Below are 20,936 nucleotides of genomic sequence, written 5' to 3'. Positions count from 1 at the left end.
GTAGCCTTTCTCGCCACATACTGGATATAAAATATATGTGAATATTAGGACAGGGGAAAAATGTCTTTAACTTAGATTGGTAACATAGACTTTACTTATTGGTTAGTTCGTTCATCCAGTATAAAGCAAGTAGAATGGGTTTCAAGAGGGTATCTTTATTTTAGCCAGCTACGATTATCACTTTATAGGACATCCAAGTAATAGAATATTGAATCAGAGAGAGAGGGGACAATGGGCTGTTTATTGAACTAGTCCCCAAAGTTTAATAGTAACGCTTTCTCATTCGTTGGCCTTGCAACTTTGGGGACTTTCATTAATTTTGATTAGTTGGTTCATTATGTTGAATGTTCAAACGTTTCAACCACTATTTTAATCTACATAAGGGAAAAATTTATGTAACATCATTGGGGATGTACAAAATTTTATCTGCCATTGCCTTATCCCTTTAGATCCCTGATATCGATTCCCTCGCCATAATGTGTCCGATTCTCAGGGAGATAAGGGACAGTAAGTGTAAAATTGCAATAAAAGATTTGTAATCAAGTTATCTTATTCGTTGGATTAGAACCTTTGTAATTTATTAAATCTTTAGAGGGGGTAATTTTGTCTTTCATCATTGGGTACGAACATAAATTTACCGTCCATATTGTCAAATCCCTTAAGATCTCTTAGCCATACTGAAAAATCATGTTTAGCATAAAATTACAGAAATGTTTCTTGAATAGTAAAATGAAAATCATAAAACTTATTTTGTATCGTATAATTTTTAATTTTAATATCTGCAGAAAGCTGTCTATAATATACGATGCGATAAATAAAACTTTTAAATTTTAGAGCTGGGTAATGTATTGTTTCACCACTTTCAAATTAAAGGATTTTGCCAAGGGAAACGTGTGTATTTCTTTGAATATGATACATATTATTCTGCTATATCTATATCTATATGGGGTAAACAGGAGAAACTTAATATTTTGAGTCTTATAAAAGCAGTTAAAAGAACAGATCTATAGTATAGATGTATATACAGATAACTACCGATCCCCCCCCCCCATTTTCAAGGACCTTTTTCGTCTGCTAGAAAATTGTTTTCTTCTACTTGACTGTGTTAATAATCCCGACACTGTTGGTTGAATTTCAAAGACCTATTTGAGAGTCGGCACAAGGTCCTTGTGATGGGGACATACATTTAACCCCTTCCCCCCTCTAGTGTTTTACTCTAATGGTATAAGCAACTATGAACGTACATTAAAAAAACTATAATTGAATTCGAATCTTTAACTCAAAATGGCAGTTTGGTTACGATAACCACTACCCCCCCCCCCATAACTTTTTTACAAATAAATATAAAAAGCAGGGGGGGGGGGTTCTATGCCTAGCCCTCGCTTGTAGCACTAACACTGGCCACCCAATACAACCTTCCTTAAAATAATGAACCAACAAACGAAAAACCACCTACAATTTATTTCAAAATAAACTTTTTCCAAAAATAATCTAAAATCTTAAGCACCAAACGATTGTTATTTTACAGATATTTATATTTTAAAAATGTGTTGCCCTAGAAATACCCCCGTCTACCCTTTACCCATTGAAGTTTTGGAATCTGAATAGTAGCAAGGTACCAACCAGGGATCTAAAGGGATAAGACATTGACCGATAAATTAATGTACATCTCAATGATTATCCACAAAAGTACCCCTTTCGTAGATTACAATTAGTGGTTGTAACGTTTGGGCACTAAATGAACCAACCAATCAAAGAAATTGCCCCAAGGTTGTATATCTAACAAATAAGAAAACGTTAGTATAAATCTTTAGGGACTAATGTAATAAACAGCCCAATGTACCCTCCCTTCCTGAATTTGAATAGTAGCAAGGTACCAACAACACAGTAGGAGGAAGTTTCATATGGGTCTTCAAGCATTACAGCATAATTGCTTAATTACAGGATACTGCATAAGGATATACTTACGTTTTTAGGACTTTATTATGGAGATGCTTCTTATATTATTAATGTACAGTGCGTGTTAATAAATATTGCAAAAACCATGAAAGAGATATAAATATGTATATCATACAAAAAATATAGTTAAAAAAGTTAGAAATCAACAGGTTTTGAATGGACGTTCAGACTTTCTGCCCTGATAATGATTATAGATTTGCCTCGCTTTCTAAATCGTACCTTACTGGTATGAACAATCTTAATTATAGATTTTAAACATGATGGAAATATTTTAGCTGTTTGCAATGGCATATATTGTATATCAAAACCACATATCAATGCTTTCTGTGATTGGCTTCTATAGATATTTTAATTTTTATAGCAGTACGGTTGCATATAACAAAAGGGCGAAATTTTGTGTAATTCTATGTTATGAAGATCTGAGAACCAGCTCTGTATGATGTATTCTTGTCAAGTAGTGTTAAATTCCATTCATATCATATCAATCTATCTATTTAACAAATATTCATCTATCTATTCATATTAATCTATCTATTTACAAATATTTATCTATCTATCTGTGTATCCTAATATATAACTATTCATATCAATATATCTATATACAAATATTTGTCTATCTATCTATATTAATATATCTATCTATTTATATCAATCTATCTATTTACTAATACTTATATATCTATCTATATTAATAAATATCGATCTATTCTTATCAATCTATCTATTTACAAATAGTTGTCTATCTATCATTCTCCATCAATATATCTAGCTTTTCATATATCCTCTGATATACAGTAGTAATGTTTCTTTTGAAGTCTAAAGCTTAAGATCTCAATGACTACTGAACCGGTTCTACTGAATTAAGGGGGTTCGCTGAAAAGCAATGAAAACCAGATTTATCAAGAAAATTTTACCAAAATTGTAAAGGGATCATGGTAACCTAATATAGAACAAAATTAGTTCTAAGAAAAAAATCATTTACTTGAAAATTAAATTATCAACACATCACAATGTAGTAAACATTCTGTAATTAATCACTAGAAAAATCTTGTTTAGAACTACCTCAACCCTCCTCATATATTTATAACTGACCCTAAATTCAAGCGGTTCTTAGATTATTTAACACATAAATATCACAGTAGAGTTTCTATACATGAAATGACATTTTCTTGGGAAAAAATATTTGTTAAAACCAGCCATTAATAACAAATTTTTCTGTCTGCATATTCAAAACTAGCTCAGCTAGTTAGCGGGGCATTGATGCGCAAGTACCCAAAGTCAGTCAGAATCTGCTGTATTCGTGCACATTCCCTTTAAGCCAGTACCCAAAGTCTGAGACTCCTAAAAATTGAATATTCGATCCATTGTCCCCTCCCTTACTCCCTGATACAGAGTCTCTAGTTGCTAGAGGCGTAGCCGCTAGTTTTGATACTAAAAGAGGATAAAAAATAGGTGTAATCAATACAATTCAACTTTCAAAATATCTCAAATTAAATCTCTCTTATCATTAGATGTACATCACTTTAACGGCCATTGTCTTATCTCTGTAGATCCCTTAGTTATGCTATTAAAAGAGGATAAAAAAAGTTGTAATCAATACAATTCAACTATCAAAATATCTCAGATTAAATCTCTCTTCCGCAAATCAATATCTTTCAAAATGTTTAGGGACAATTTCAAAAAAACTTTATATGATCTTTAAAAGATTTTTTTCTGGTTTTGAAATATATAGGATAACTTATTATATGTTTTGTCATTTACTTCACATTAATAGAGGGAGGAGGATTTTTTTTGCAAGATATATAGACAGCGTAAAGTGGCACCAATAAAAGGCCAGTATAAATTTTACAATTGGTCAATTACTGTTTATTCTGGCCTTTAATTGGTCAACTTTATTGTATGACGTCATTTTTTTATGCTACTTTACGCTGTATCCAAGATATAATCGAACCAAGAAATGTAACTATTTATAGTTGACCTATTAAGACCTTTCATAATTAACCATTTAATACCAAAATCTGTACATATTAAAACCAATAACATTGCCAGATTGTTCTTCAGTTGTTATCCTATTAGCTGATTTAGATCGAGAGTGTTTCTTTAGATTATATTATCTCTAATGCAAGAATAAGCCTAATTGTAAAAAAATTAAGTAAAATAGACAATTATAAATTAACAGTAAATTTATAGGATGATTTTGCTTTTAATACAAGTACAGATGTTTGAGCTTGTGCCATATACATATAAACATGAAGATGTACACATATGTGTACATATTATAATATACATGATATATTCATTGATGTTAATAGATTTATTATTACTTGGATGTTGCACCAGATTTTTATTTACTCTTATAAAGTGATGCTTGCAGCTGGTGAGCTACCCCCTTTACCCCATCACTTTCCCTCCTAAAACATGAACAAACTTATCAATAAATGAGGTGCAATTTAAGCAAACTTAATCGACGACAAACTTTCCCCTGTCAATAAATCCTGTTATATTTTATCCATTATTATACATATATTCATTGATGGTTCAATATGGCTCAGAGGGACTACCATTATATTCATATTATACACATAAATCACAAATAAAGGGAAAAATAAAATAATAGTTAGCTATCGCATCTTAAAACAGACAATTTTCCGCGGCTATTAAAATCAAAATGTATAAGATTTATATATTTTGTTCGTAGAAAATTGTCTGTAATTCGATGCTATTATTATTCATGATTTTTTAGTATAGATTTGTTAGACCCGAAACAGAAAAATTTTGAGGTCTTTAGTTTTAGACAATCAAAAAACTTTCTATTATAGGATAGAAGTACTACTTTATAAAAGAGAACCATATCGGTTAAGCAGTTAGTGAGATCTTAAGTCCAATACAGACCCATCCACTGATAGACACCCTCTTACTTTTATATGAGGATTTAAATCATGTTATAATATAATATAACTTTCTGTAAAGCGCTGAACAGTATAAATCTAAATATTGTCTATATATGGATGTACGCTTATTGTGCGTATTATAAGTGTGACGCAAATCAAAATCATAAGATGACGCTAATATACGCATAGTAGAGTTTTACTAGAGTATTTTGTATTTATTCAGAGATGGCCTCTTAAAAAAATTGAATCGTTGCTCGCTGGTGAGTCAAATTTTTTTTTTGTAAAAAAATCTCCCAAAATCACATAAAAACTCTACAAAAATTAAACAAAACCTTATGTTATCAACCCTTTTATAATTTTATTTAATTTTGTAGATTCTTTATGCGACTTTGGATGATTTTTAACAAAAATAGTTTCGACTCACCAGCTAGCAGCGATTCAATTTTTTTTAAAGAATCCACCTCTGGTCTTTTTATTATTAGCACCCTAATTAAATATGTTTGAGTAATCCCTATTTAAAAGCAACAGGATCTGTGTCTGTTTGTCTGTCTGTACCGACGCATCTGTGTAACCACTGAACCGATATGGCTCTCCTTTACAATGTAGCTTATTAATGATGATAAATAAACTTTTCTCCATCTGTAAATTTAAAATTATTAGAAGAAAAGTTTGGACACTATTAGTCTAGAATAATGCGTCTATTGTTGTCTCTAATCTGACTTCACAATCTCGGAAGTTCTAATCTTAAGATGCGTATGCGTAAACTTTTAGATATGTTTCCTCCCTTTACCCTATAGGGATACACAGAGATAGATAGATAGATAGATAGATAGATAGATAGATAGATAGATAGATAGATAGATAGATAGATAGATAGATAGATAGATAATATAGATGTTATTTGGTAACAAAACTATGAATTTAATCCCTAGAGCAATAACCAGTCACATAAATGGGCAAAATGTATGACTATAACCCTTTGGCTATAGATGAATCTATCTATCTATCTATAACCAGTAAGGGAGGGGATATTGGGTTATTTATTAGTCTACACTAGTCCCCAAAGTAATGTAATACATTTTCTTATTCGTTGTATTTACAACTTTGAGGACTATTTTAATTGGTTGGTTCGTGGAATTGGGTGTCCAACGTTTTAACCACTAATTCTAATCTACAGAGGGGGGGTAATTTTGTGTATCATCTTCTGGGATGTACATCATTTTATAGGCCATTGGCGTATCCCTTAGATCCCTGATCTATAACCCTTTGGCTAAAGTGAAACATTTAAATGGAGACATCTTTGAATAATTACCAAGGGGATCAACTGAAAATGGATTGCCTATTTCTTCCCTAATTTCCGAAGTTGTACAGCAGATAACCCAACTATTGCAAATGCTATTTTTAGCTACATCATCATTAATTTAAAAAAAATAAGACAACCTATTATACATTATATTGTATTCAAAACTATAATTTTTCAAATTTAGTTTTTTTTTTAAAGTTTAAAGCCTCTTAAGCTAGTAGTAAATATAGAGATAGGATGAGGGTGCTAGGTACACAGTCGGAAACTCAAATTCAGTTGACCACTAATGGTTTGTTAATGTTCTTTTGATGTTACAAATAAATATTAAAAGAAAAACCCTAAAGATAAAAAACTTTAACGGTACCTTCAAGAAACTTCCATGAAAATGAGAGCCATATCGATCCAGTGGCTGGTCAGATATATTGTTAAAAAAACATTCAGACAAACGCACATCCTGCAATGAAATTTAATTGTAATTTACGATACTTTTGAATCTATCGTTTAAGTCTCTTAAGAGAAACTAATTAAAAAAATATTTTTGAAGCTTTTAAAATCTTTTTAAATACTATAATAAAAAAAATTGTTGTAGAGATAAAGCTGCAAATGCAATATTTTTAACACTTATTTTCGTTGTTATATCGAGATAATGAATAAAGAATATGCGTAGATATTATGTCGTCAATTCAGGTTTCTAACATTGAACTTATTTATTGGTCAGTTAGTTCATCAAGTAAAAGAGATGGCGATTAGGTGAAAGGGGTGGGGGGGGGGGTCCTTATTTTAGCCCGTTGCAAGTTTCTCTTTATTAGAGAACATAAAAATCTAGTGTAGGATAACAATAAAGTAATAACAAAAAATAAATCAATTGCTATTACATGCATTAGGATTATGTAAATAATAATAAATTATGACTGGGACTTCGTATGGATTATGTTATCCTTGTCTAAATATAATAAATAAATATGAAACAATCACAGCAAGACTTTAATTCAGTTTCAGTGAGGCGAGTGAAAATATTTATATTTATTAATTTATTGCATTATTTGTTATCTAAAATTATTAAATTATTAACTCCTATCATATAACCTAAAGTAAAAGTATGTATGTCTGTATTTATGTTGGTCTACGGAGACACTATTCCAATCGTTAAAAGTTTTTTTTTCAGAAAAAATATGTATTGCTAATTGGGAAATGGGGGGGGGAGGGTTGATAAATTCCCCGAAAAAATCTCTGTCTAGGCTACGTCCCTAGAGAGCAGCCATTAGTTTAAAAAGGATCAGCTTTCGGTTGGAAGTTTAATTAAAAATAGCTTAAAGCCAATAAGAAGCTTCTTAAAAATAAATATAACTCTTGATGTTAAAGTGACTTTAAACATAATATCTTTAATAGTTATTTATCATATTTTCGTAATATTGTGAATGCGAGAAAGGATTTTAAAATTATTTCAACAATTTGGTCATGTGATCAAAAATTTGAATTGTCCGTCTACTGGTGCCCCCTTCTGGGGGCCAAGTAGGTGGACAATTCAAATTTTTGTCACTTGACCTTAATATTGCTGAAATTAATTTAAATTACCTTTCTCATATTCACAATATTACGAAAATATTATACTTGATTTTGTTGTATTCTTTAAATTTTTTTATTAAAAATCCTTAAATTCCACAAATGGTCATCAATTATAACATTATAATCTTATTGGACGTTACAATAATTCATGAGAGATACAAGGGGTAAATATTTGTTTTAAGAAAGATTTCAGTATTATTTTTTTAACAATCAAGATTTATGATTTTGTTTTTTTTATGAATGTTTAATTATTTTATTATTTTTTTTCATGATTTCTATTTATCCCTGTATTTCACATTATTACTGTCATGTTTTAAAAGGTGGGCAACTTTATATTCAATTTTATTTTATAAAAAAGATTTAATATTTTTTAATATTTATTTGTAACTGTTTTGAAAATTTGCGATTAAATTGTAAAATAAAATTTTGGTTTCAATTCAATAATTTTTTAAATAATAAGTTGGTAACCATCCACATAATCTTACATGTGTTATCTAATATCTTTGAGAGAAACACAAGTTTACATTCTGAAAATGTTAAGAAAATTTATTATTTCATTTCTGTTTTATGTGATAATAATTACAATTTTTCAAAAGTTTAAAGATGGAAGATGGTAATTTTTTTAAAATGTTTTTAAAATTTTTCTGTGCTCACTTTATTAATTTATTTTAATACTTAGTTTTCTTCAAATTAAAGAGGGAAATTACCTTTGAATGAAATATCATTTAAAAATTACTAAACAAAATTTGTTTTTGTGAAGGTTATTAGAAACTTAAAAAAAACTGTTTATCTTTTCTTTATTGCTAAAACAAAAATATCTATTAAGGTTTATTTTTTCTTTGTCATTAACCAATGCAGATTGATTTTACCCTGCGGGGCCTTTGTGTATGTGTATTTAAAATTTAATGGGGGAGAGGGGGGAGGGTCTGCTTTTGTTTTGTAATTTTACCAAGCAATATTGATCTGTAATTGGTTTTGCTTTCATTTTAATTATCATTAAGGAAATGATCCTTTGGATGACGATATAACAATAGAGCTTATGCCACAAAAATCTCGGTAATTTATTGGTCTTATAAATATTCATCTTAATTGAGTTTTTCTAACAATAAATGTTTTTATCTTAGTTTTACTTGGATCTTAGTTAAGTTGTATATTCGTAAAATTTAGGGTTTAGCTTTCATTTTACTAAAGTTGTTCATAACATTAATGTGTAATATCCTCTTAGAAATATTTTTTTAATTTTGAAAATTTTAGTACCTCCCCCCCAGCCCCCCCCCCCCCCCTCCGAACTCTGGCCGCGGCGCTTGGCACCCTTGCCTGCCTAGCCGCAGCGCTCGGCCCCCTTGCCTGCCTAACTGCAGCATTCGTTTCCATAGCATCAAACCTAACCTAATCTTAAATAGTTATTCTGTCAGGTGGGGGGGGGGGGGTTTGTACTCAAATTTTCAAAATTGAAAAAAATATTTTTAAGAGGATAACACCCATTACTGTATTATATTTTACAACCAAAAGTATAACTGTGGTTAATAGATTTTTTTTTTTATTTAGTCTTGTTTACAGTAAAGTCTGGAAGACTTTTAAGTTATTCGCACAAGACACAAATTTTAATGAAACACCATCTCAAGCGTTGCTTTTAAAATACTTCATGTAAGTATTTTTCTTATAAAACAAAAATTTCTAAGTATATTATTTTGAACTTATGTTTAATATCCTATTATATCATGTATTCAACTTTTTTTCTCTTTAACAAAGTATCTCACTAACCTCTGAATCGGTTTAGTTCTCCTTTTCAAGGAATCTTTAAATGTGTTTTAGGATGATTTCAGGCTATATTAATTCTGGAATTATGTTTTGGGATGGTTTTAGGCCATTTTTTGCTATTTCCTAGCTCTTGAGATACAGATCCTCTAGATGGTAGGGATGTAGCCGCAAGTTATCAATAAAAGGACTTGAAAAATTAATGTCAACAAAAAAATTAATTTTGTTATTTACTTTAACTATTTTTTCAATTAGGCATTTGAGAAATGTTCGCCAATTTAAGAGCTCAAGTATGTGGAAAACATACAGTATTATCAATACTTTTATCAAAGTAATCATTTTTTTATTACTTCATAAACATTTCTATTTTCTTTCCTTAATGCAATAAAAACTTACCTATTACTTGCTTCTTTTTAAAACTTTTGTATGTAATCAGAGTTGTATAAAGTACATTTTTAATATATATTTTATGCTAACTATTACTTTAATTATTTTTTTCTCTTTTTTTAGACTAAATACTCGTTCCACATAGGTTCCTACCCCCGTTTAAAGCAGTTTATAAAATCTAATTGTGCAGGTATGTATACTATTTGGGATTTTCTTATTTGGAAGGATAATCTACTTTAAAATTTATGATATTTTTTTTGTCTTAATGAATGCGTTGTTAGCTTCTAGGGGCTTTGTTCATAAATATTATATAATTACCTAGTATAAAAACAATAAAAAAAACTTATTAAAACTTAAAAAGGCAAAAAAAATCATCTTTGAACTTTTTAACATATCTCTTAATACTGTTTGTATACAAGTTTCGTTTTTAAATTTTATTTATGTAGATATTCATACATATAAGGCTTTATTGGTTAACTGTATAGGCTTAATTTAGAACATTACTTAATATTTGTTTGCATTAATATTAAGGTGACGTAACTAATAAGGCAAACATTTTCACACAACAAGACCTAATGGAAATTACAAGATTAGCGAGTCAAAACGATGCCTCTGCTACTACACTAGTATCTGGATGTGTAGCAATTATTAGCCACCATGGGGGTCTCCGGGTAATTAAAGGATTTATTGCATATTTGTGCTTTTTTTAATAAGTGTAGATTTTAAGAATAATAATATTTTATGAATATTTAGTATTGCTATGAAACCTATAAATATTTACTGCATTTTAACCATACAACAAAAATTATGTCTAGCATCTTATTTCAAACAGATTCCAAATATTGAAATATTTTAAAAACATATAAATAATACCAGTTCTATTTTTATTATCTGTGGAAAGCTGTGTCTAATATACTATGATAAATAACTAATATTTTTTGTCAGGTGACTGAAGCCTTCCGACTAAAATATTCAGACCTGGAGCTTTCTGTTGATGGCATTTGGGTTCATTTCAAACGGTAATTCAATAAAAATCTTGGATAGATATATTCTTTGTAGATTAGAATTATAAAAAAAGTAGTCTTTTTACATTAATAGTGGAGCTACCCAATTATATGAATGTCTGCTTGCCTGTTTTTATAAAATCCTATTGACTGTAACAAATACTTTTTTTATTTTATTGTTTGTATTTTTAATCATGAATTATGTTGTTATGCCACTTATGGATGTTGTTATTCTTGTTTAAATTTAGATTGAAAACTCGAGGAAGAAGTGATCAAGTATCCAGCAAGTGCTTTATACCACATACATCGGAAGCAAACCATGCTGGAACCATACTGAAATATCTTTGTTTTGTACAAAAACTAGGTATTTTTTTCATTGTTAGACTTTTCTTAAAATGAGGGTTTACTTTGTTTTTTGGATGCAATTGTTTAGTTGTTTAGCCTTTACATAAAATAACTTGTTTAAATGAGTAATCAAACTTTTTGGTTAATTATCTGAATATTATTTTCAAAGAATAATGCTATGTTTAAATTTTTTTTTCTTATATATCAAGACATGGTGGACAGTAAAAGGTTATGGATGACATGGGACAAAGACGGAAAATTTTCACCAAGAAATATGGGTTTTAATAGATTCCAAACAATAGGTTAGTTTTTATTTTTATTAACCGGCTTTGGATTACAATAATTTATTAGAAAGTTTTACCACTTACTTAGCTTAATCTTAATACGTCTTTGATCTAAAAAAAACAATAGTAGTTTACAATTATGTTTAAAAAGTTTGACTACTTACTTAGCTTAATCATAATACGTCTTTGCTCTCAAAAAAAGCAGTAGTAGTTTACAATTATGTTTTGGCCTAAATAAAAATTGCTTAAATAAACCCAACAATTTTATTTACTTTTTAAGGAAAATATTGGGGAACAAGATTGGGGTATGACGGAGAAAAAGATTTTTCTTTTCACAGTTTTAGGTAACAATGTTTTTTTTTGTTGTAGTTTAGGTAGTTGCTTAACCATATCTTTTGCTTATTTGTTGTATAAAGTATGATAGTAAATCTTATTAATTAATAAAAATAGCAGCTGCATTTATGCTATATAGATTTTGTATTTAAAGGGGTAAAAAGCAAGCAGTAAATAAATTCAAAACCATTTTGGTATTATTTTTAAGCTTCCTAAAAAAATGTGTTATTTAGACGAACGACTTGCAGTGTTGCAGTTGATAATGGTTGTTCAACCAACCAAATAATGTCCTTCTGTGGATGGAGACATGCAAGTATGGTTCAGGTATGGATTATTACTTGGATGTTACAACAAATTACTTTATACTCTGATAAAGTGAACTTTGTAGCAGGCTAATATAACTAACTCGCCCATCCTTTGTTTACTTCATTCCCTTCCCTCTTACTGGATAAATGAACTGACCAATAAATGACAGGGAAAATAGGAACCTAAATTGCTAACAATTTTTCATCTGTCATAATATATATTACAACTTATTGTAGGAGTACCAGAGTAACTCAGTTAATGGATTAAAGTTAATGGGAAAGATTCTTGGTAATGATAAAGGTAATTTCTCGTATTCATGCAAAACCAATTATTATGCAGTGGATTGGAATTATTTCTTGTACATACAAAAGAACTATGTCTAGCATTGTTTAAAATAAAGTTTTCTCCAAATATCCGCAGAAAGCTGTTTATAATATGATGCCAGAACTAACTATTAGCCCTTAAAAATTGTGTCTCCTTACTGCACATTAATCAGTTAAGGAGGAGGGGGTGTATACCCCCCCTTCCCCACACCCATTTGTATCTCCACAATATGTCATCAACTCGGAGCCAGTTATTCCAGTTTATTTTTTTTTAACTTAAATATTCAATACTAGCGGATACACCCATAGAGGCATTTATAATAGAGAATACTTTAATGGTGTGATATTAATTGTTATGTTTTTTTTCAGCAACGACAGCAGTCAAACATATCTACTCAGAGCCAGTTAATACAGGTTAGTTAATTTTTTTAAACTTCAATACTATCGGCTATGCCCCTAGAGGCATCTAAAAACTTTTAAGGGTGGGGGGCAACTTGACTCCCTCCTTCTCCCAATTTTTAGCTATAGTTTTTTAAAGAAATAGATAAAAATATTGGAGGGGTTATTTATTTCTAGAGGCATTTTTTCTTGAAATAGAAAACTAAATAGGAAATAATTTTGTTAATTTTTCATTAGTTGAAGCACAAATAGTTGAACATTCAGCAACGACAGCAGGCCAACATATCTACTCAGAGCCAGGTAAGTTTTTTTATTTTTAACTTCAATATTATCGGCTATGCCCCTAGAGGCATCTAGAAACTTTTAAGGGGGGGGGGGGGTGTGGAAACTTGACTCCCTTATTTCTCCCAACTTTTAGCTATAGTTTAAATTATAAAGAGTTATAAAATTTATAAAATACTGAAAATATATAAAAAAAATTTAAACAAAATTTTTTAATTCTCCCATGAACCTTTAAGGAAAAAGCCCCTAGAGGCTAGGGGCAAAGCCGCTAGTAGTTTAAAAAGAAATAGTTAGATAAAAATATTTGAGAAGTTATTTATTTCTAGAGACAATTCTTCTTGAAAGGTTAAACATATTAGGAAATAATCTTGTTAATTTTTCATTAGTTGAAGCACAAATTGAAGTTATCAACTCTGAGCCAGTTTTTTTAGGTTAGTTTATTTTTTTAACTTCAGTACGAGAGTTTTTTCCTTTACAGGCATATAGAAATTTTTAAGGGAGGGGGGGGGGGAAATTTACTCCATTCTCTCCAAACTGTTAGATATAGTTTTAAAATGAAATAGTTAGATAAAAATATTGGTGGGGATATTTTATTTCTATGGCTGTTTATAATACAATGAGAGAAAAAAACTATTCCTAATTTCTTTTGAAAATTAAAAGTAAAAAAATTGTAACAATGTGATATTAATTGTTCTTTTTCTTATTTAGAGTATGAAGCATCAACAGGAGAAAGTGAACATATCACCATTGATGTAGACCCAGCAGGTTAGTTTATTTTTTAACTGCTATGCCACTAGAGGCATTAACAAACTTTAAAGGTGGGGAATTTTAACTTTATCACCTTCCCCTAAACAAATTTTAATTACAGTTTCTAAAAGGAAACATTAGATAAAAATATTGTGGGGCGCATTTTTTTACAGGCTATTTTAATGAAAGGGTGGTTGTACCCTCTCCTAAAAAAATATAAATTTTGCAAAGACCTATGAAAAGACACACTGACATACACGCACAGATTCTGTTAATATGTTATAAGGATATTTCAATGTACTAAGTAATAATGTCTGTTTCTATTTCATTTCAGTACCAAATTTCACCATTGATGATGTAGATATTGAAATTGATGATTCATGTAAGTTTATAAAAACAAATTTTTGTTGATTAAAATTATATTTATATTAAGAAGGTTAATTTTTTTGTAAATGCTTAGTTTAAACTTAAATCAACAACCAGGCATATTATTGATTTCTTTATAAATTATAATATAAAATTTTAAAATTAGTTTTATGCTAAATTTTAACTTAAAAAAAATATTGTATTTCTAATGTTAAAAATCTGTATTCTAGATTACGAGTCTATACCAAATTCTGTGGTCAGTTCTTTTGGTAAGTTATTGTTAATAAAGGGATAGTTTCACAAAATGCATTTGAACTTAATTTAGTGAACCGCATATTTTTTCCTGGATAATTTTAAACTACTACTATATTGCATGTATTTGAAAGAATTTCAATTTTCTACCATTAACCTCAACAGTATTTAAAAATATCAAGACTTGAAAATTGTCTTTTTAAATTGCATATATCACAAAAAGACTATTTTTAAGTCTTGACATTGTAAAAACTATGTGGTAGAAAACTGATAATAATATTTTTAGATACTGTTGAGGTTAATGCCAGTGAGGGATTAAAACTACTTCTTTCTGGGGACAAAATACCTAGGCGTTCAAAACTGAGCCGTAAATCACAGAAGATTTGGGCAGGTATAGTTATTATTTCCTAGTTCAGCTTAGAATCTAATTAATTTTTGTTTCTGCTATATCCGCTGATAGCTGTTTATAATAAGATGCAATAAATAAATATTCTTGGACTTTAGCACTTTGGGGATAACCAAACTATTTTCAATCTTTATTTCTTTTTCATATCTATGAAAATCTGTCTATAATATAATGCAACAAATAACTTTTTAAGTAGTTAAAGAACTCTTAAATTAATTTCAATTTGTAAAAGTACATTGTAAGGGTATAAACTTTTGTTGTCTATGAAATATTGCCTTTAAAAAAATTTATTGTAAAAGTAGGTATCTTTAACTTAAAATAAAATAAGATTTTTTTTTAAGCTCTTGACGCTCTCAAAGTTGGTTTAGAACAGTTCTTGGAACCAGAAGAAGATGAAGAAGAAATTCAAGTTCCAAATTCGCCACAATCTCAACCATTGGACCTTTCCCTTTTTAAATTTAAAAAAACAAAAGCAAATATCTGAAACAAATTTATTTTTTAAAATTAATCATAATTTCAATTCAGTCCTTTCTTTTAAATTCATTCATTTGTTCGAATAAACAATTTTTATCCAAAGTTTTCAATAAAAAAATCTTAATACGTCTATATTCTATGATTTTCTATTTACTAAAATTCATAAATTCCCAATGAATCTTTTATGAGATAAAGCATTGCTTCATGTAATTTAAATCTATTTTTTAAAATAATTATGTAATGTCTATACTATGCTTGGGCTTAAATTTCAACAAATTAAGAAACCGTTTTGAAATTTATGAGCTGATTGAGATAAAATTATTTAGTTTTTAGATTACATTAATGCAATTAGAATTGTTTTATTTTTTATTTTTACATTTTCCTTATAGTTGGATAGTTTAATTGTGGCTGTATCCCTAGCATTCAAAACTTTGTTTATTTTAATACTGGAGATTATCTTAAAATCAACATTGCATCATCGTGAATCTTTGCTACAATTGAGATCTTTATCTATCCCATATTTATTTGATATTAAACTTTGGACTAAAACTTATAAATTTATATGAGATTAAGCTTCATCAAATTTAATAAATAAGCTTTAATTCTCTATAGCAAAGGATCTTGCTAACCGCTTAACCCATTGGGTTTTTCAATTTAGAGAAGCTTTACATAGGTCTTTGGATAGTTTTTGGCTATTTTAATTTAAAATTTAAGTTGTGGAATGGTTTTAGGCTATTTTTCTCCCCTCCTTCCACGAACCCTTTGAACACAAAGCCTCTAGATGCTAGGGGGGAGCTGCTAGTGTGTTAATATTTCAATTAAAGTTTCTAAAAAATAATTTCTATTATTTAGGTTGAGCATGTTGTTGAGGGTCAGGCGATGGAGATACCGGTGGAAACAACTCATGTGTTTGATAATTCATTTAAATTAGAAGGTTAGTCTTGTCTAAGTTTAGATTTTACTTAAAAATGATAAAACTGCAGTATATTCTGCAGTATATTCTGCATGGTTGACTTGCTAAATGGGGGGGGGGGGGAGGGATGTAAGAAATGTATCTTGTTCAGAAATTACACCCCTATAAAAATGTGTATTCAGTACAGTATTACCTACTTAAAAAATAAAACTTTCATCAAAATAGATTACCATTTGAAGATTGTACATAATTAAGTTGGCTTTTCCACAAAAAAAAGTTTTAATCAAATGATTGTCATCATTTTACTTGTATTCATTTATTGTTTAGAACATGTTAACTGATGATGAGAACTATACCCGTATAAGGTTTGTCCAGCGGACAGTTGAACAACCCAAAATGGTTTGTTTTTACAGGTAAATGGCTGTTTATATAATATAAAATCTTTTGGGTGATTCTTCTCAAATTGTCTATAGAGCACTGAAATGCCTACATTTCCTAAAAAAATTTAAATGGATGTTGGGGGGAGGGGGGGGGGGGGAATTTTACCAATCCATATTTTTTTTAAAAATAATAATATAATTCAGTCATATCGTTAGTTTCAAAAACTAATTTACGGCTTCAAAATATTAAAATTGGTGCCAAATATTGCTAAATTCCCTAATTTTCATACTGGGGGTTAAACGTGTGAAAGAAAGGGGTTAAATAGGTATTTGATAAATATTGAAATAGCTATACATTTTCATACGGCCAGGATATCGTTGTAAATCACTAATTATCCCTTTCAAAAACTTAGCTAGACCGTTTAATTTTATTGGGCAATTTGAGTTTTTTAAAAAATATTGGATTTCTCAAATAAATTAGCATGTTCATATGATCACGGAACCTTCGCATATTACAAAAAAATTTTTCTAGCTAAAGTTTTTTTTTGTTGAAATATACATGAAAAAATTTAAATAGATATAAAATTTGTATAATAGATAAGATTTTTAACACTGAAAGGTTTTTTTACTTAATATTTACTTAATATGCACGTCATTATAAAGTATAAACATTGTTTACTGAAGCAAAATGTTGTCCAGATTAAATAGTGATTGTCAAAGAACCACTTTATCTTGTTTGACTTGTAATTTTACAGTTCGTATTTGTAAAGTAGCGGCACTGCAGAAAAAAAATTTATCTTCAGTTAAAATTTCCCTCCTTTTTATGAGGTTCTTATGATAATACTCCACTGTAACTTAAGAAGGGGTCATCTTAAACGGGTCAACATATGGGAGAGGGAGAGGATTAAGAATAAAATGAGAGATAAAAAACAAGGATGATAACTTCCTTAAAAGCAAAATAGTAGTACAAACAAACATTAACACTTGTATTTTGTCTGTTGTTATAACTGAATAATCAGAATATAAATGTTTAAGTAAAAACAAAATTATAAGTGAATATTTGGAGTTGCTATGCTTTCTAAATTGTACAATAGAACAATACTAACATGCCTAAATTCTAAAAAATCTATCAGTTCCAGATGTACAGACGGACGGACGTGCAACCAACCCCAATTATAGAAAAGAAAATTATGATAAGAGATATCAGTAAAGGACGGAGCGGCCTTGATTATAGAAAAGCTTCGCTTTTAAAAATTGGTCCTTAGAAACACATTCTTACAAAGGTATATCTAACATTGTCTCACATAAAAGTTAATTTTTAAAAGCGAAGCTTTTCTATAATTAGGGTCGGTCCGTCCATACGTCCGTCCGTCACTCCGTACGTCCGTCCGTAACAGATAGCTTTTTTCGTTAATTTAGGCATGTTAGAACTGTCCTATCGATTTCAAACTTTGCATAGTGATTCCTGCAGTAATTAGGTAAGATTTAGAAAGCGTAGCAACTCTATAATCAATTTTACATCGACTCTTATACATTTATAATCTGATTATTCAATTTTGACACTATACAAGTGTTAATGTCCGTTTGTCCTAGCAGTTCAGCGCTTCGCTTTTATGGATGTTGTCATCCTTGTTGTTTCTATAAATGCTCATATTTAAACTTCCTATTGTATAGGATTATGGGGGGTGGGGTGTGTTCACAGGGTTTTTTAACCCCCCCCCCCCTCCCATATTCAATTGAATATGATTTACTTTACAAGGCATAGGAAAAAAACAAGCCGTTCTTATTTTCTCTGCTCCCTTCCTGAACTACAAATGAATTCTTAAGAGCAACTTTTTTTATGGGGGGGGGGCAGATTAGAATATAGAATTAGTTTTTTTCTTCGGCACCTCGGGGCCAAAAAAACTGGTTTTAATCTTATAATTGTACATTCTATATCCGCGGAAAGCCGTTTATAATACAATGAAAGAAATAACTATTATTGTCCATGTTTTACCTTTTACCTTTATTTTGGCAGAAAATAGTAGTAAATCATATTCAATTGGATATGGGGGGGGGGGCAACTCTGTTTAACTTTAGCCAAATAAAGGAAATCAGAGGGTTTATCAACAAGGATGACAACATCCATAAAAGCGAATCAGTAGTACAAACAAACAGTAACACTTGTAGATTGTTAGAACTGAATAATCAGAATAAAGTATAAACAGAATTATAAGTTAATATTATAAAGTTGTTCCACTTTCTTAATCTATCAGTTCTAGATGTACAGACGGACGGACGTGAAACCAACCCCAATTATAGAAAAGCTTTGTTTTTAACAGCAGTAGATATAATTAACACCCCTTCCCATAAATCTTTACACAGAACTCGTTTATTGTTCATTAGTTCATCTAGTAGAAGGGGAGTGGGTAGATTGGGGGGTGGGGGGTATGGTTATTTTAGCCAGCTATGAGTTTCACTTTATCACAATATATGAAAATATGATGCAGCATCCAAGTAATAATATTTCCGTTGTAGTAGCGCCTCTAAAATGGAATGGACACACACACAAATAATCTATGATTCATACCCAGGAATCTGAGGGGATTAGAAAATGGACTTTGCATTGATGTACATCACCAAAAATTATAAATAAAAATCTATACAATATAAAACATTGGTTAAAAAGATTGGGCACTACAAGTTCGGACCCTACCAATCACAATTCAATTTTTTTAACCTACGAGTAAAAAAACTTATTAATAAAACTTTGAGTACTTGTGTCATTAATTATCAAATGTCCTTAACAGTGCAGTGGTCCTTTTTTGGGATAGTATCGACTTTAAAATGGATTTATAATTACTTAGACATTACATCAGATTTTCCTGTTCTATTAAAAAGTGAACTATTCGGCGGGCTAAAATTTATATCTCCCCCATTCCTCTTCTTTACCCCTTCCCTTCCATCCCGACCAACAAATGTGAGGGGATATTGCAACCTAAATTTTTCTCTTCTTGTAGTCGATATAAACCAATAAAATTGCATGTTGACAAGGATATTGATCAGAGATCTAAATTGATAAGACAATGGCCGATAAATTGATGCACATCGCTAATATTAATACACAAATTTACCCTTTTTTTTACTACTATAGTGGTTGAAACGTTGGACACCCAACTTAATGAACAAACCAATCAAAATTCAAAACTTAATAAAAGTCCCCAAATTTGTAAAGCCAACGAATATATGATTAGTGAGATGAACAGCCCATTGTCCCCTCCCTCCCTGGATATTGATAGAGCTATATTATAAAATACTTATGTTGCATGTTGCAGTTGTTTACTCAGCTGGACCCAGGAAGGGAACTTTGATGATAAACAAAAATACCCCTCATTAGATTACAATTTAAGTTTAAAATGTCTGGACACTTAACTTTATTGTGTTTTAAATTGTCACATAATCTTTAAGCAACGATCACAGAAATGATAAATACATTTTATACCCAAAGTTTTTAAGCTAATATAATTTACAGTCCAATGTCCACCCCCTCCGTGACTCTGCTAGTTCAATAAGCTTAGTACTCATATTTCATACATTTTCAACCCCCCCCCCCCCCCATAAAATAGGGTTAAAATCATATCGATCCAAAGAAACAATAAGTTATAAAGACATCCTGTTACTTTTTTTTACAAGAAATACTGGTTAACTTCAAGCGTAGTTTGTAGTATATTTAGAATTGAAAACAAAACCATATGTTAAAAATAACCTCCCATTAAAAAAAATATTTACCCTCCCCCCCCCCAAAAAAAAAAAAAAATAAGCTTGGATGCCCCTGGTACATCCCCAGTAATGATAAACAAAATTACCCCATATGTAGATTAAGATTATTGGTTGAAAAGTGTGGACACTGATAGTCTTAAACCAACCAATGAAAATATAATAAAAGTACCCAAAGTTTTGCGCCAACCAATAAAATAAAGTAATTTTAAAACTTTGGGTACCAATTTAATTTACAGTCTAATACACCCTCCTCCCTGGGGACAGTAAAGAATTTCTGTTATGATCTTTATGTAAGAATGTTAAAAAATATTGAGAGGGTTTTACCTATTAGAAGCTAACCTGTAAAGTTCAGCTAGATCAAAACAGACGCACACATTCAACGGCAAAATTTGTGCTGTGTTGTTATTTTTGTTTTTTTTTTGGGTCAGTAGCTTAAAAAATATCTGAACTAGTATCCTATTATATGTATACTAGCAGCTACGCCCCTAGCATCTAGAGA

The 20,936-nt window shown here is 30.0% G+C and overlaps 1 protein-coding gene across 1 annotated transcript; it reads left to right on the top strand.

The window, feature by feature from the left end:
- Window positions 1–8,221: 8,221 nt before the first annotated feature.
- On the top strand, window positions 8,222–15,628 carry LOC145312879 (uncharacterized). Its single transcript, XM_080152102.1, has 20 exons — window positions 8,222–8,332; window positions 8,721–8,775; window positions 9,268–9,366; window positions 9,733–9,808; window positions 9,988–10,054; window positions 10,396–10,535; window positions 10,810–10,883; window positions 11,117–11,232; window positions 11,423–11,515; window positions 11,778–11,841; window positions 12,064–12,154; window positions 12,373–12,436; window positions 12,829–12,873; window positions 13,096–13,158; window positions 13,527–13,571; window positions 13,849–13,905; window positions 14,222–14,269; window positions 14,484–14,522; window positions 14,792–14,896; window positions 15,253–15,628. Exons 1-20 carry the CDS (start codon window positions 8,323–8,325, stop codon window positions 15,393–15,395), a joined length of 1,494 nt encoding a protein of 497 aa, XP_080008228.1. The 5' UTR covers window positions 8,222–8,322; the 3' UTR covers window positions 15,396–15,628.
- Window positions 15,629–20,936: the final 5,308 nt, after the last annotated feature.

Source organism: Acartia tonsa, chromosome 2 (assembly GCF_053477335.1).
Source record: "Acartia tonsa isolate MP-2025a chromosome 2, ASM5347733v1, whole genome shotgun sequence".
Classification (NCBI taxonomy): domain Eukaryota; kingdom Metazoa; phylum Arthropoda; class Copepoda; order Calanoida; family Acartiidae; genus Acartia; species Acartia tonsa.
Note: the sequence above shows the minus strand (reverse complement) of the source record. Positions and strands in the feature narration are given on the sequence as shown.

Excerpts from the sequence above, each read along its gene's own strand:
- LOC145312879 (XM_080152102.1), top strand. Across the intron at positions 11,516-11,777 it reads TAATAGATTCCAAACAATAG|GAAAATATTGGGGAACAAGA; the intron begins GTTAGTTTTTAT and ends TTACTTTTTAAG. Across the intron at positions 14,897-15,252 it reads ATCACAGAAGATTTGGGCAG|CTCTTGACGCTCTCAAAGTT; the intron begins GTATAGTTATTA and ends TTTTTTTTTAAG.